This window comes from Dryobates pubescens, chromosome Z (assembly GCF_014839835.1).
Source record: "Dryobates pubescens isolate bDryPub1 chromosome Z, bDryPub1.pri, whole genome shotgun sequence".
NCBI classification, from domain to species: Eukaryota; Metazoa; Chordata; class Aves; order Piciformes; family Picidae; genus Dryobates; species Dryobates pubescens.
Window position 1 is genome coordinate 63274256 of NC_071657.1, and position 13981 is coordinate 63288236.

The window sequence follows — 13981 nt, forward strand, 5'->3', positions numbered from 1 at the left end:
GGATCTTTAATTCAGTACAATGAGTGTGATCTCTTCATATCTATTGCTCCTACTGTCTATAGATATGTAAGTATAGATACACATATCTATGGCTGTCATTTTAGCACTTCTATATTCATTGTAATTTCTTTATGTCTTTGTAAACACGCTAGTCTGACAACAGCATCAGAAAAAACCACCATATATTCTGGCAACAGAACAAGAAATAAGACAATACACAGATTAAATAAAAAACTTTATTAACAATGTAAAACATTGAGTATCTTACAGTCTCAGATAATTCTGGCATGCCCTGTAAGAGTTAATACTTAGTGATATCCAGACATCATGCTTTGATTTCTATTGGAAACCAAATGGGTTGGTGTTGTATTTTACATTGTTTATTTTAATATACCTTTTAATAAATTATTTCATCCCCAAAAAGCCTGTAGAGCTTAAAAGTTTGTAGCTTGAAAGAAAATATGTTATGCATTTTACAGTACATATATATTATGATGTCTATTTACAAGTTCCTAGTATTTTGATATATGGTTTATGTATCACAAATTAAGATATTTTTCTATGAAGCTTTTAAATTGAAATATAGTGGAAGACTAAATATGAATGAGAGCACAAAAAGCAACTGTAAATTTTGTGCAATGTTACAATACTGTTTTGTAACTTTAATGCTTTTGCTGTTAAATAGTTTCCTATGCTTAATGACTGTTAGATTATGACCAAGTATTTTAATATACCAGTAAGAGTACTATACTAGGCACAAACTTCTAAAAGCAGTTCAAACTATCAATTAAAAAAAAAGAAATCTATTAACCATAATTCATGTGTCTTGTCTCTGAGTGGTTGAATGTAAGCATGCAAAACATAGTTTTAAAAGTCCTAAAAACATTCTTAATTATGCTAGATCTATGCCATAGCTAGCTTTTGATCACCATAACTTTAAACTATTAAATTCCTTATTTTGGAAAGTGGGATGGAGCAGAAGAGAAAAAGGATTAGAGTGTGTAGAAAATGAATTTGATAATAAAGTGTAGCAATGTTTGTGTTTTCTGTGGTCAAATAACAGTGGTTTAATCAAAGATATGATTTTCTTGGTGCTTCTGTGTTTAATCTTCTAACTTGAGACAAGGCAGCACAGTCCAAAGAATCTTCGCTTCCGTCTTCTTACCAATGGATATGGAGTCAAGTTTAGGAGGCTGCTATCATCTGTGATGGAAAAAACCTTCATTTCAATACGGGCATGCACACACATGCACACAGAGAAAATTTATATCATTTATGTGTCCTAACGGTACCTAAAGGGTCACATTATAGGCAACATTGTTCTAGGCACAAAGAAAATAATAACCTGAATTCTGTATATAAAAGTTTTGCAATGTTGATTATCAGGATATCCATGAAAATGCAATAGAAATTTTGGCAAGACAAATACCATTTCACTGGTACTCACTTAAATGGAGACCCCAGTATAGGAAGGACATGGACCTGATGGAGCGGGTCCAGAAGAGGGCCATAAAAATGATCAGGGGCTTGGAGCACCCCTGCTACAAAGACAAGCTGAGGGTTGTTCAGCCTGGAAAAGAGGAGGCTCCAGGGAGACCTAATAGTGGCCTTCCAGTAGCTGAAGGGGCCTACAAGAAGGATGGAGAGAGACTGTTTACAAAGGCCTGCAGTGATAGGACAATGGTCGATGGCTTCAAACTACAGAAGAACAGATTTAGGTTGGATGTTAGGAACAGGTTCTTTACTATGAGGTTGGGGGAACACTGGAATGGGTTGTCCAGGGAAGTGGTTGTGGACCCATCCCTGGAGATATTCAAGGTGAGGCTCAACAGGGCTCTGGGCAGCCTGATCTAGTTGAGGATGCCCCTGCTGACTGCAGAGGGGTTGGACTAGACAACCTTCGGAGGTCCCTTCCAACCCAGACCATTCTATGATTTTATACCTCCATTAATGGAAACTGTAGGCCGCCACAATATTCCTGCATAGGTGAATGTTGTGTTCCCAAATAAAGCCTAAAATTAAATAGCTTGAAAACTTGCAGGCAAACAAGTTTGGAAATGTCAATGCTAACGTTAAATTAATTAAAAAAAAAAAAAAAAGCCTTTATTAAATGGCTGTGTGTTCACATCACAGAGACTTTCCATTTAAAACTGCAACACTGGAACATCTTAAAACAATCTTTAAAACACTTGTACGGAAAAGTTAGCACAAAATGATCACTCTATTTCTGGTTAGTATTCTACCTTTAATATTATCTCCTTTCAAATGAATAAAAATTTGCACATACTTATGTTAACTCATGCACTGGCAGTGAGCTATCTCACAAAAAACCTTTACAATTCACTTTGAATTTCAGGCATCTTCAGGCATGATTTCAGGCTAAGAGCTATGCCTCATTATGCTCCTGTTCTGGTCACATCAGGAATATAGACATTACTGCAAATACAAATACTTAACTATGAGAACCTAGGCAAGAGATCATTTAATACTGTGACTCAAGCTTATGAACACATCAACTAAATTTCTCAGCACAGTAATTTTCCTGCTGTCAGCTCAGAGAATTTCATGGGATAAAAAGTCTGTGAGCAGTCAGTTTGTGGTGCTTGCAAGCTTAAATCCATTCTGGCTGTCACTGAAATCAACAGCAAAAGACTAATTTGCTGAATGCAAGATCAAGTCCTATGAAGGTCAGCTCATTCAAGAGCGTTCACTGATCTCACTGTCTTTCTCTTAAAGATTGCTTGTAATTCACATAAAGGTCAACACTACAGTCCAGACTATATTAATTACCTATAACACTGGTTGTTTGCTCTGATACTTACACTGTTATCTAGCTTTAATTCATTAAGTGTTGGAATATTTTAAATAAATGTAAATGTTGTATGATTATCCATTCCTGCAGCATCCATTCTCAGAGGTCATCTGTAAACTATGATCACAGATGGAGGCTGTGGGAGCTGCAAAAATACCATTTATGATTGTCCCATTTATCCTGGGACAGGTGTCAGAGTTTTTAAACTCTGGCTGACAAGTTTCCCATCCTGCTGTAGAGGCGATCAGTGATTTTCTGGCAGGTACTAAAGGGCAGTGTAGAGATCAGACAGCAGAGAATAATTCTCAGTGCCTTATATCTCTACTTTGAATACAAGTTTCTATATGCTTTATATTCCAATCTGTCTTTTCCTGCCTTATTTCCACTACACTCCTTTCACCTAGGCTAGGCATAGGCATACTGTCATTCTTACAGTCTCTGTGATGGTACATCTGTATCATGGATCATAAGCAATTCTCTTTCTCCTTTCATGTGTTTTCCATAAAGCCATCTCCTCAAACTCTTACTTGCACAATGAATTTGTTCAGTCCATATTCATCTCTTACCATATTGTGCAGACTGCTAGATTGCTTGGTTTCTTGGGACAAGATCTAGGACACATTAGGCACACTTCATCAGCTGCCACAATGCAAAGACTACACAGCACTTAAGAAATACACATTATCAAGAAGAAATCAAAAAGGAAAATTGCAGTCTTTTAATGTTCACATGAAGAAAGAAAATCTCCGTAGGTGTAGAATATTTAACACTGCAGGGCCAGGAAATAAAGTCCCAATGCTAAATGCATGCATAGGCTGGAGATCCTGAACCACTGTGCATTTGTATGGGATGCCTTGTAGCTGGCTGCTGAGAAAAGCAGGCTGTTGGGAGACTCAAGGCAAGTATTTTTTCAGCATGTGTAGTGTCATGTCACAGATCCCCATCCATATTTTGGAAAAAGAAAACCTCCTGACACTGGGAATTAGTTGTGATGCTGCCAACAGGAAAAAACTATTATTGCATTATAGACACCAAAATTCCAGGATATCTCAAATGAAACTTGAGATCAATAGGGAAGAGACCTCTCCTAGATTTTTCTTTCTGTAACTTGTAAAAAATAGCTCTAGACATTTTAGATCTAATGTAAGGCAAACCCTTTAAGTGTCTTAATTTTCCTTACATGAAAAAAATACAAACCTACCTTGATTTTTCAGTGGTAAAGGCATAGTCTCCCTGAGTTTACTTAAAAGGTTTTTCATTTCTCTCATATCTCTGTGAAAACAAAAGTTGAAAGAGAGAAAATAGAACAGCAGTTGAAGACTGAGTAGGGAATGGCTCACAGTGTAGTTTTACATACTGAAATAATGGAGCAATAAAGAAAAAAACGATTAGGCAAACTATTAAGCAAACACTTGCTTCACAGACAGTTATTAGAGGGTGCATACCAAAATAAAGGGCAGTAAATATAATAAGGGAGAATTTTTAATCCAGTTTCACATTGTAACTAGCTGCATCTGGTTCAAATGATCTGTTCTGGCACTTCAGTATTCTATATTAAAGGAACTGGTGGGCACAATGTGATCCTACTGGCAAAACACAAAATAAGCCTTAAAATTAACACAAGCTAGTACCAATGTCAACTTAATTCCCTCTATCAGCATTTTCTAGATTGTGCCATGAATGTGTTCTGCTGTTCTGAAGGAAATTTTTATACAAGTAGCTAAGCTACAACACTTAAAACTCCCTACATAGAAAGTGAAAATTTTAGAAACAGGGCCGGCAGTTTCACCTCCTTTAGGAGGACTCTGCTGTGAAATTTTCTAAATGGCCAAAGATGGAAAATATGACAACAAAATATCATCTCACAAAGTAAGTTACATTTTTGTCTGTTTTTGAGAGAGCTCAGAAGATGCAAAAAGGTTCCTGTTTTACAGACAGATGGCACACCAGCTATTTTTTGTGCAGGCTTCTAATTTGTTAAGGTTTTCAGGACTAAAAGCAATGCGGCCTTGCCTCATTCACCTACATACAATGAAATGAAGCAGCAAAACTAGTAAGAAATTGTTCAGTTTTATTCTCCATCTTACTTTCTCAGTAGAACATGATTTTGTTTGACATATACAAAAATTATAGTCATTAAAATGTCAGCTGCAGCCTAACATAAAAAGGGATCAATGTTGCCCCCAATCCTGTCTAGTATCTTTATTGATGATCTGTATGAGGGGATTGAGTTTGCAGATGACACCAAGCTGGGAGCAGGTGTTGATCTGTTAGAGGGTAGGAGAGCTCTGCAGAGGGACCTTGACAGGCTGGACAGATGGGCAGAGTCCAACAGCATGAGATTTAACACATCTAAGTGCAGGGTTCTACACACTGGCCACAACAAACCCTTGCAGTGCTACAGGCTGCGGGGAGAGTGACTGGAGAGCAGCCAGGCAGAAAGGGACCTGGTTGACAGCAGGCTGAACAGGAGCCCTATGAGGAGCAGCTGAGGGAGCTGGGGTTGTTTAGCCTGGAAAAGAGTAGGCTCAGGTGAGACCTCATTGCTCTCTAAAACTACCTGAAGGGAGGTTGCAGCCAGGTGGGGGTTGGTCTCTTCTCCTAGGCAAACAGCAACATAACATGAAGACACAGTATCAAGCTGTGCAGGGCGGTGTGGAAGTTTAGGCTTTATCATTGAAAGAAGTTCTTTACAGAAAGAGTGATTGCCCATTGGAATGGGCTGCTCAGGGAGGTGATGGGGTCAACGTCCTTGGAGGTGCTTAAGAAATGACTGGATGGGGCACTTAGTGCCATGATCTTGTTGATTAGTGAGGGTTGGGTGATTAGTTGGGTTTGATGATCTTTGAGGTCTCTTCCAACCTGGTTGGAGTGGCTGGAGAGCAGCCAGGTGGAGAGGGACCTGGGGGTACTGGTCGATGGTAGGCAGAACATGAACATGAGCCTGCAGTGTGCCCAGGCAGCCAAGAGGGCCAATGGCATCCTGGCCTGCATCAAGAACAGTGTGGCCAGCAGGAGCAGGGAGGTCATTCTGCCCCTGTACACTGCACTGGTTAGGCCGCACCTCAAGTCCTGTGTCCAGTTCTGGGCCCCTCACTTTAGGAAGGAGGTTGACTTGCTGGAAGGAGTCCAGAGAAGGGCAAAAAAGTTGGTGAGGGGTTTGGAACACAAGCCCTATGAGGAAAGACTGAGGGAGCTGGGATTGCTTAGCCTGGAGAAAAGGAGACTCAGGGGTGACCTTATTACTCTCTACAACTACCTGAAGGGAGGTTGCAGACAGATGGATGTTGGTCTCTTCTCCCAGGCAGCCAGTACCAGAACAGGAGAACGCAGTCTCAGGCTGCGCCAGGGGAGGTTTAGGTTGGATGTTAGGAAGAAGTTCTATACAGAGAGAGTGATTGCCCATTGGAATGGGCTGCCTGGGGAGGTGGTGGAGTCGCCGTCATTGGAGGTTTTCAGGAGGAGACTTGATGGGGTGCTTGGTGCCATGGGTTAGTTGTTTAGGTGGTGTTGGATTGGTTGATGGGTTGGACACTATGATCTTGAAGGTCTCTTCCAACCTGATTTATTCTATTTCTATTCTATTTCTATTCTATTCTGTGATCAAAATAGGCATTTTTTGTGAAGATCTGTTGGCCATTAGGGTTACACCCTGGTAAAGAGTCTCATTTTTTGTCGTTCAGCTGCATAGTTACGAGAGTAAGAGAAGTCCACTTTCACAGACTTGTGGATGATATTCCCCTCAACTCATAAGGCTTTCACATTCATAACTAAGAACAGCAATAACTGAAATGAAAGAGATTTCATGCTTTTATGAATGCAGAACTGCAGGCCAGTGGATTTCAGGTATAAAAAGATAAACCCCTCAAGACAAAAAAGCTGCCTTTTACGATGCCTGACCCACCAGCAACAACATTTCCCACACTTCGTTTTTGGCAATTACCCTCTGGTTATTACCTTAATTACAGATACCACTTCTCTCTGCCTGTCTTTTAAGAGTTGTTCTCAGATACTCTAAATGTAACAGAAAAGTTAACAGGTTATTTATTATTAATAACTTATACTTTATTTATTAATACCTTTTATAATACTGTCTGCCTACTTCAAAATGAGTAAATAAACCCTAGACAGAAATTTGTTTGGTTTAAGTATGAAGCGCTATGCGTACCTTTCAGTATTTTCAATGTCTGTGGAAACCTGCCATAAATGCTGCTGAGTGTCTGTTGGTGATGATGACGTGTCTTCTAAAATGGGTACTTCTGAACTCTCTTCCACTTTTGTATCTAGGATCTTGGGTGGGGCACAAGGCTCCTTTCCTTTAAAATATTGAAACAAAACACACATCCAAATTATTTATTAATTAAAATGTATACTCAGATTATATTCTTGATGTTTTGAGCTTGATCTTGCATAGGATAAATGAATCAGACAGCAGTGAACACAAACTCTGAGTAAGAACTGTTCAGAAAGAGAGCAGACCACACCAATTTGGTAATCAGTGTTGCTATATGTTTCTCCTGCCAAATAAAACTGCAAGAAGTCCCATGGAAGTATATGTGGAGTTTAGAATTTTACATAGTGAGCTTTATGAAGGGTTTCACTTAAACTCCAGTGGCTCCCATGTAATACAGAATAGAGAGTACAAAACAGAACCTAGTAAGTTAAAGGAAGTACAGCGTACATTCTAAAAGCAACTTCAAAAACGTTGACACTAAAGAACATTGCAATCTGCTGGCATTACAGCCACACTGAGGGAAAATAGAAGACAAAAATGTACAGCTTTGTGCTTGGTGATTTAAAAGCAATACATAGCTGCCACCACCCACAGCCTAATTTACATTCTATTGTGAATTTTCATGCTTACCGTTGCTTAATTCATGCTCACTATATGAAAATAAAATGCAGTGCCAGAATTGAACGGAGGCTTCACAACAGATCTGTCAGGGCTTTTGTCAGGGAAAGAATGGGACAAGGGATATGGACCATGACAGTGGAGCATGCAAGGTAGTCAAGTACTGTCTTTTTTGATGGGAGTTTTTGGTGTCCTTGAAAACCTCCTGTGGACACCCTGAATGGTATTCCTTATCTATAGAGGCAAGTACAGTCCTGGCCTCAAGTACATTTAAATGTGGAAAGACAAATTGGAGTGCATCCCAGACACGTTACTGAGAAGTTGAAGTTTTTATCTTTCTGAGTTCTCTTGTGGAAAAAAGTAAACAACCTCAGAAAGAAGCAAATAAAACGTTCTAAAAATAGAGAATAAATGTCAGTGTTTAAACCAATGGTATGAGGAGTTGAGGAGAAAACTTTTTTTCATCACATGTTTTGTGCAATTAGAAACATTTTCTGATTAGGACAAATATGAGTAGTTCCTCTAAGGTTTGACAAAGAACAGAAAGAACAATTAAAAGAGTAGTGGTGATTTGTCCCATTTTTCTGGGACACTAGAGACCAAGGCTTCAGACAATGGTATATTGCTCTTCCACATCAAAAGTAAGCATTCTTGCTATTAGACTGTTTCTTTTTTTCTTTTTAAACTAGAAATTTCTGGATATTTAGAAACACTTTTGGGGGCCAGTTCTCTAAATTTTGTATTCCGGTTAAGTTATTCCTCTCCTGAAAAAGAGAAAATAAAATTAAAAAATATTCTTAGCTACTTGTCTGAATATCAAACTAGATATTATTTATACTACAAAAGACACATGCTTAATGGTTAATTATTCTTTATAGTCAGGAAATCCTTTTCCTTACTGCCTGCCAAAACTGTCACCTAACTGTGCTTCTAAGACATTGAATGACCTGACACAGTAAGTTTACCATCTATAAAGGAATTATGTTGTGTGTCCTTTCTCTGCTGCTTCATTTGCCATCCACTGCTAACTTCTGTTGCCTGACTCCTCTTGTGAGCTGTTTTATTGCATCAAATGGTAAGAGATTACTCAAATGAAAAAAAAGTGAAACATACTTTTTTCCTGACATTGCAGTGATTTAATTCACATCAGTAAAGAATCCTAAATGTCCTAGACCAAGTGCCACAAGAGGCAGATGATCATATGGCCCAAAGCAGTGAAAGAGGGGAAGAAGTGAAGGTGTAAGGAAAGAGAGACACAGAGGAAGGGATCAAGGTCTTTACAGTGATAACAAGCTATTAGTCTGACTTGCTTGCTTGTGGAGCAGCAGCCTAAGCCTACTTCCTAGACTGTGTTTTACTCTATTATCACAGAAATCACAGTAACATTCAGGTTGGAAAAGACCCTTAGATCACCAAGTCCAACCATTAACCCTACTCTGCAAGGTTCACCCCTAAAGCATATCCCCAAGCTCCACATCCAAATGACCTTTAAACACATCCAAGGCTGGTGACTCCACCACTTCCCTGGGCAGCAGTTCTTAACTGCTATTTATGCTGTTATTTTAAGGTAGTTCATACAGTATGATTTAAATAGTTCATCTGTGTAAACTTCATTATTCATAACTAAGCTCTTAACAGAACATACAGATAGCAATACCTCACTTACCACTTTTTTTGCAAAAGAGAATTGCCCCAGGGAAACCATCTAATTTGCCACTGATACCACAAGGTCTTACTGCTGGAACCAGGTATCTGTTAATTTTCCCATTACTTTGCAATGTTATGGTGGAGCTGTGACCTGAACTTTGGTGACAGGCTGTCAAGAACAAGCCTGTCTACAGATTCCTCCTTCAGAGATGTAAAAGGTTTTTCAATGGAACACCAGTAACAACACTAGATGGAAAAACAGTAAATGTTCTTTTTTGCAACTTGAGAAAGGAAGATTGAGACTAGTATGTTCTTTCTGTTAGCAAAAAAAGGTTTTGCAGATTTATCACAATGAACAGCGCAGATTTTGACTGAAAAGAGCTGTCTACCAGTAATTCTATTGTTTTGTGAACCATTCATGAATCTTTTCTGAATTTCAGAGCATCGGCTCCAATCACTTGAACACAGTTTAAGAGTTATAATAAAGGCTAATAATAAAAACTTTACTTGAATAGTATATATGAGTGAGGTTCAACATTTCTACTACACAGCATAGTCTGTAAAGAAACAAAAGCTCTTTAATTTCTTCTTTTAATGGTAGCATTACACATTCTTAAAATAGGGATATGAACCCTAACTTTTCCTTTAAATTTACTTGGTGGAAAAGACTTCCATTCATTTCAGTTGGAGTTACATCATACACACAGTGATGTTAGTGATGTTGACACATGCTGTTCTTGGCAGTTGACTAGAAGGAGGCTCTTTCTATTGTGAAATTTTAACATAAAAATATGATAAATTCTTTGGTTTATAGCCTCAAATCCAGTGTGGTTTTTTTTAAGATGCAGAAAATGCCTTCAGTATGAAATTCAATACCTGAATTAGACAATGCTGAAGATCAGACTTGAGTGAGGATAAATAAAGCAGAAAATCATCAGTTCAGTGAGGTTACACACATCATCTGTGACAACTGTGCTTTATGTGTCCCACCTGTTCTTACTGCTTCTGTGGTGACCTCTGTGTTTGCTTCTGTCATTTCACCCTCTGCACCTACTCTTAGTCATCACCTTCATCACAAAGAAACGTATATAATGAAAAAAACATCTGGTATATGTGCCTCAGAGATAGTTAAGAGTTTGCTGCAGATGAATTAGAAGGATCTTTAAGGAGAGTAACAGAATTTAACAAAGAGGAAGGAACCTCTCTCTCAAAAAGAAAGCAGCATTTGCATTAGGCTTCTAGTCTGGCAGTTAAGGACAAATTCACAAGCTGTACATCACAGCTAAAATAAATTAAAAGGTGAACATAAAAGGGGGAATAGGAAAGAGTTGTGAAGGAGGTTAAAAAAAAAACAAGTTGCAAACCACATCTTATAGTTTGATGGACTTCATTCCTGACTTACACTTCTGCGTTTACCTGAAGAACTCATAGACTGTCTCACTAGAAAGTTTAAGGAAAAAAAAAAGGAACAAGAAGTCTCAGGTAGAAGTTGTGCTTTCCTCCTTCCATGCCTGCTCTTCTTTTGTTCATTTTGGCCAATTCACAGAGTCCACATGAGAAAAGTGATTCTCTGGGTTTTTATAAGTGCTTGTTTCTCCACGCCTGTGTTCTTCTCTTTTCTCTTGCATTTTATCCCTCTTGTGCAAGTATATATGTAAGTAATTACACGATATCTACTAGTCTTTCAAGAGAATGCTATTTTACCACATCTTTTAGTAGTAGTTTAGGCCGGGTGCCCCCTGCTATGTCCACATGAGGAACGCTTCCTGTGTCCCAAAGGAGTCCAGCCCAGTGGGTGGACACAGGAAGCCAGGTATTTCATCTCATAATACCCTGCTCCCATATAAGATTTCAATGGGTGTGCTGGCACTTCCTCTTTTCTTCCCTCACCACCACCTGGTAACTTGGGGGATGTCTCCTGGCCTTTTGGGCCTGGCTAGGCCCAAGGCCAGGGGGATGGGCAATCTCAGATCTGTCCAGCTGAAATTAGCCTAGCAGTGGAGTTGGGGGGGGGGGGGGGGGGGAAGAAAGAGCCCTGGGTCGGTGGGGTTTGGGTGTACCCTTAGGTGGGGATGGGATGTTTCCGGGTGTGCCTTGGGATCTCTTTTGCCACTGTGCTTCTGGCTCTCTGTAAACATTCACTGCTTTCCATTTAAACTTTCCACCACTTCTGCAATCCGTTTGTCTGAGTTTCATTTTTTGCCTGTGGTGGGGAGGGGGTCTGCCTCAACCCATCACACTTTTAAACAAGCCTTCCTTTCCCTTTCAAAATTGCAGATAGCATGTAATTTAAACAAAGCCAGTTATCAAAATGAGTGCCTTGATTAAATGCAACAGAATGATTACAATCATTTGGGGTTTAAACAAAATATTTTCTAATATATGCAATTATATTAGCACCCACTCAATATTTCTGTAGATAACCCTGATAAATTAATATTCTCTATGTAAACATATTTGGATGCTAAATTTTAGTAATGGACACTTCCAGAGTGGTATGCTACAATGATCCAATGATAATAATAATATTTTCCAGTTCCTAACAATGAAATGAATATATTATTATTATTGTAGATATATGAATCAGCAAAGCTCTTTTATCTGTTTACATATAGAAAATGAGATTAAGTTCTTTGTAAGGTATCATTGAAAGCCTTTGACCCCAACACAACTGTGGTTGAATACAACATATGGTGAAGTGTATTTAAGAACTCTGAGGTAGTTCCAGGTTTCCTCAGCGTGGGACCTTGACGGCCTCAGTATTAGTTTGGAATAAGGATAATCACATCCAGCAGTTTCCATGGACAGAAGTTATGTCAGTTATTTCAGCGCTTCAAACTGCAGTGTAGTGTTTAATTAAAAAGAAGTAGTTTCCCAGCAGGAAGGATTGGCTAAGTTTCTCTTGGGAAAAGAGCACCAACATCAGCCCACTACCTTAGCTTTATCTGTTCTATAGTTTCTTTGATAATGTCTGATCAAGATACCGGTACCCACATTATCATTTACTAGCTGCAGATTGCTAAGAATAGGATTCATGGTCATTCTACTTGAATCTCCGCTGACTCCCAAGTAAGAAATTAAATTGGTGAAATCTCACGGAGATTAAAAAAACTAACTTTTCCAATAGGTAAGAGGACTAGCAAATAGAAAACATTACCATAAAAAATGAGCTTCAAGACACATCAAGAACATCAGACATGCACATTTATAAATTAAGCAAAGTTTCTAAGGATAATAGTCTTTGTACACAAGAATTTTTTTTTTTAATGTAGTCATTCAGATTGTGAAAACTGATGAAAAAGTTAAAAAGCCATATATAGCAAGAGCACTATATATTTCATAATGGTGAAGTTACTGGCTCTTTCATTCCTAGAAATAAATGTATACAAATTACCTACACTACAATCCCAGAAATGTATGGGTTCATCCTGCTCCTTGGAAAACAGTATGGTTTGGCAGAATGTAGAAAAAACAGGTGGAAGGTCATTTAGTCTAACACCCTACTGAAAGCAGGACCAATCTGCATCAGATTGCTTAGGGCTATTTCAGTTATCAGTATTTCCAAAGATGGAAATTTCATAGCCTTCTTGGGTGGCTGTTCTAGTATATGATGAACTTCACTATGAAAAAACACTTAACATGTAATTTCCATTGTTGGAAGAAACTTCTAGGTGTTGTAAATACCAGATTTTTAATATACAAGTGCAGCGTTCTATTGGCTAAGTTCCTAAACTTAAATAAATTCTTGTGAATTTATTATTTTTTTTACTATTATGAATTTTTCTCAAATAATGCCACAGAAATTTGGACACAGGTTACTGTGATTACCACTATATGGATACTGGACAAAACTTTATTTAGAAATGGTAGAATAGCTGCCATGAAAAGATAAGGAATCAATGTGTATTAATGGCTATGGTGGTTTTCCATTGACTGCTGGGCTCAATGATCTTGGATGTCTTTTCTAATCAAAACAATTCCATGATTCTGTTCTATGAATAGCACTTCCAGGAACTGAAGTTGGCCCATACTATAATGCTGTAATTCACCTTAATCTTTAGACATCTAATAGTTTTATATTTAGGTTAAATTATTAATGTAGATTCCACCTTGAGGCAAAAGGAGAGACAAGACATACTGTGGCTACTCAGGTGATCTCAAGATACAGCAGTTATAAGAGGTGGATTGACAAGTGCAGCCAATGCTCAAAAATGTAGTACAGTCTGTCTTAAAAAATGATAATTCATTTTAACAGTTACTGGCATCTTGTTATACAGTGGCAGTGTTAATTCTGCCTCTTCCTATTTTATAGACTTTTTTTTCACTTGGGAAAATCACCTGGCATTAGCTGTATCCCACAATCAGATGTGAAAAATATATTACAGGATCTTTCAGCATGACAAGAAGTATACAGTTCATTACAAGAGCTTTGTTACAGTTCATTACAGAAATTTGTCTTGTCTTTACTGGGGGAAGAATAGTTACAGTCAGCACAATACAGTACTGACCCTGCCATTACTGAGTAATGAGTAACCTGTTGTTATGGGTTTAAAACACCTATTCAGTAAATCATCAGCATTATATCTTCCTTTCATTAGGTGGCTAATTGTATATGAAATCATTACGGAGATGCATTTTCACTGAAGCAAGTACCTCTCTTACAAGTTTAA

General features: G+C 38.3%; 1 protein-coding gene across 1 annotated transcript in view; it reads right to left on the bottom strand.

Annotated features, from left to right (window-relative positions):
• Window positions 1–218: 218 nt before the first annotated feature.
• RGS7BP (regulator of G protein signaling 7 binding protein) overlaps window positions 219–13981 on the bottom strand; it is a 46079-nt gene continuing 32316 nt past the window's right edge. The window contains exons 4-6 of the mRNA XM_009903003.2: window positions 6981–7128; window positions 4014–4084; window positions 219–1203 (exon numbers count right to left, since the gene is read on the bottom strand). Of these exons, the coding sequence (XP_009901305.1) occupies window positions 1112–1203; window positions 4014–4084; window positions 6981–7128 (311 nt within the window). The 3' untranslated portion in view covers window positions 219–1111. The remainder of the gene's footprint in view (window positions 1204–4013; window positions 4085–6980; window positions 7129–13981) is intronic.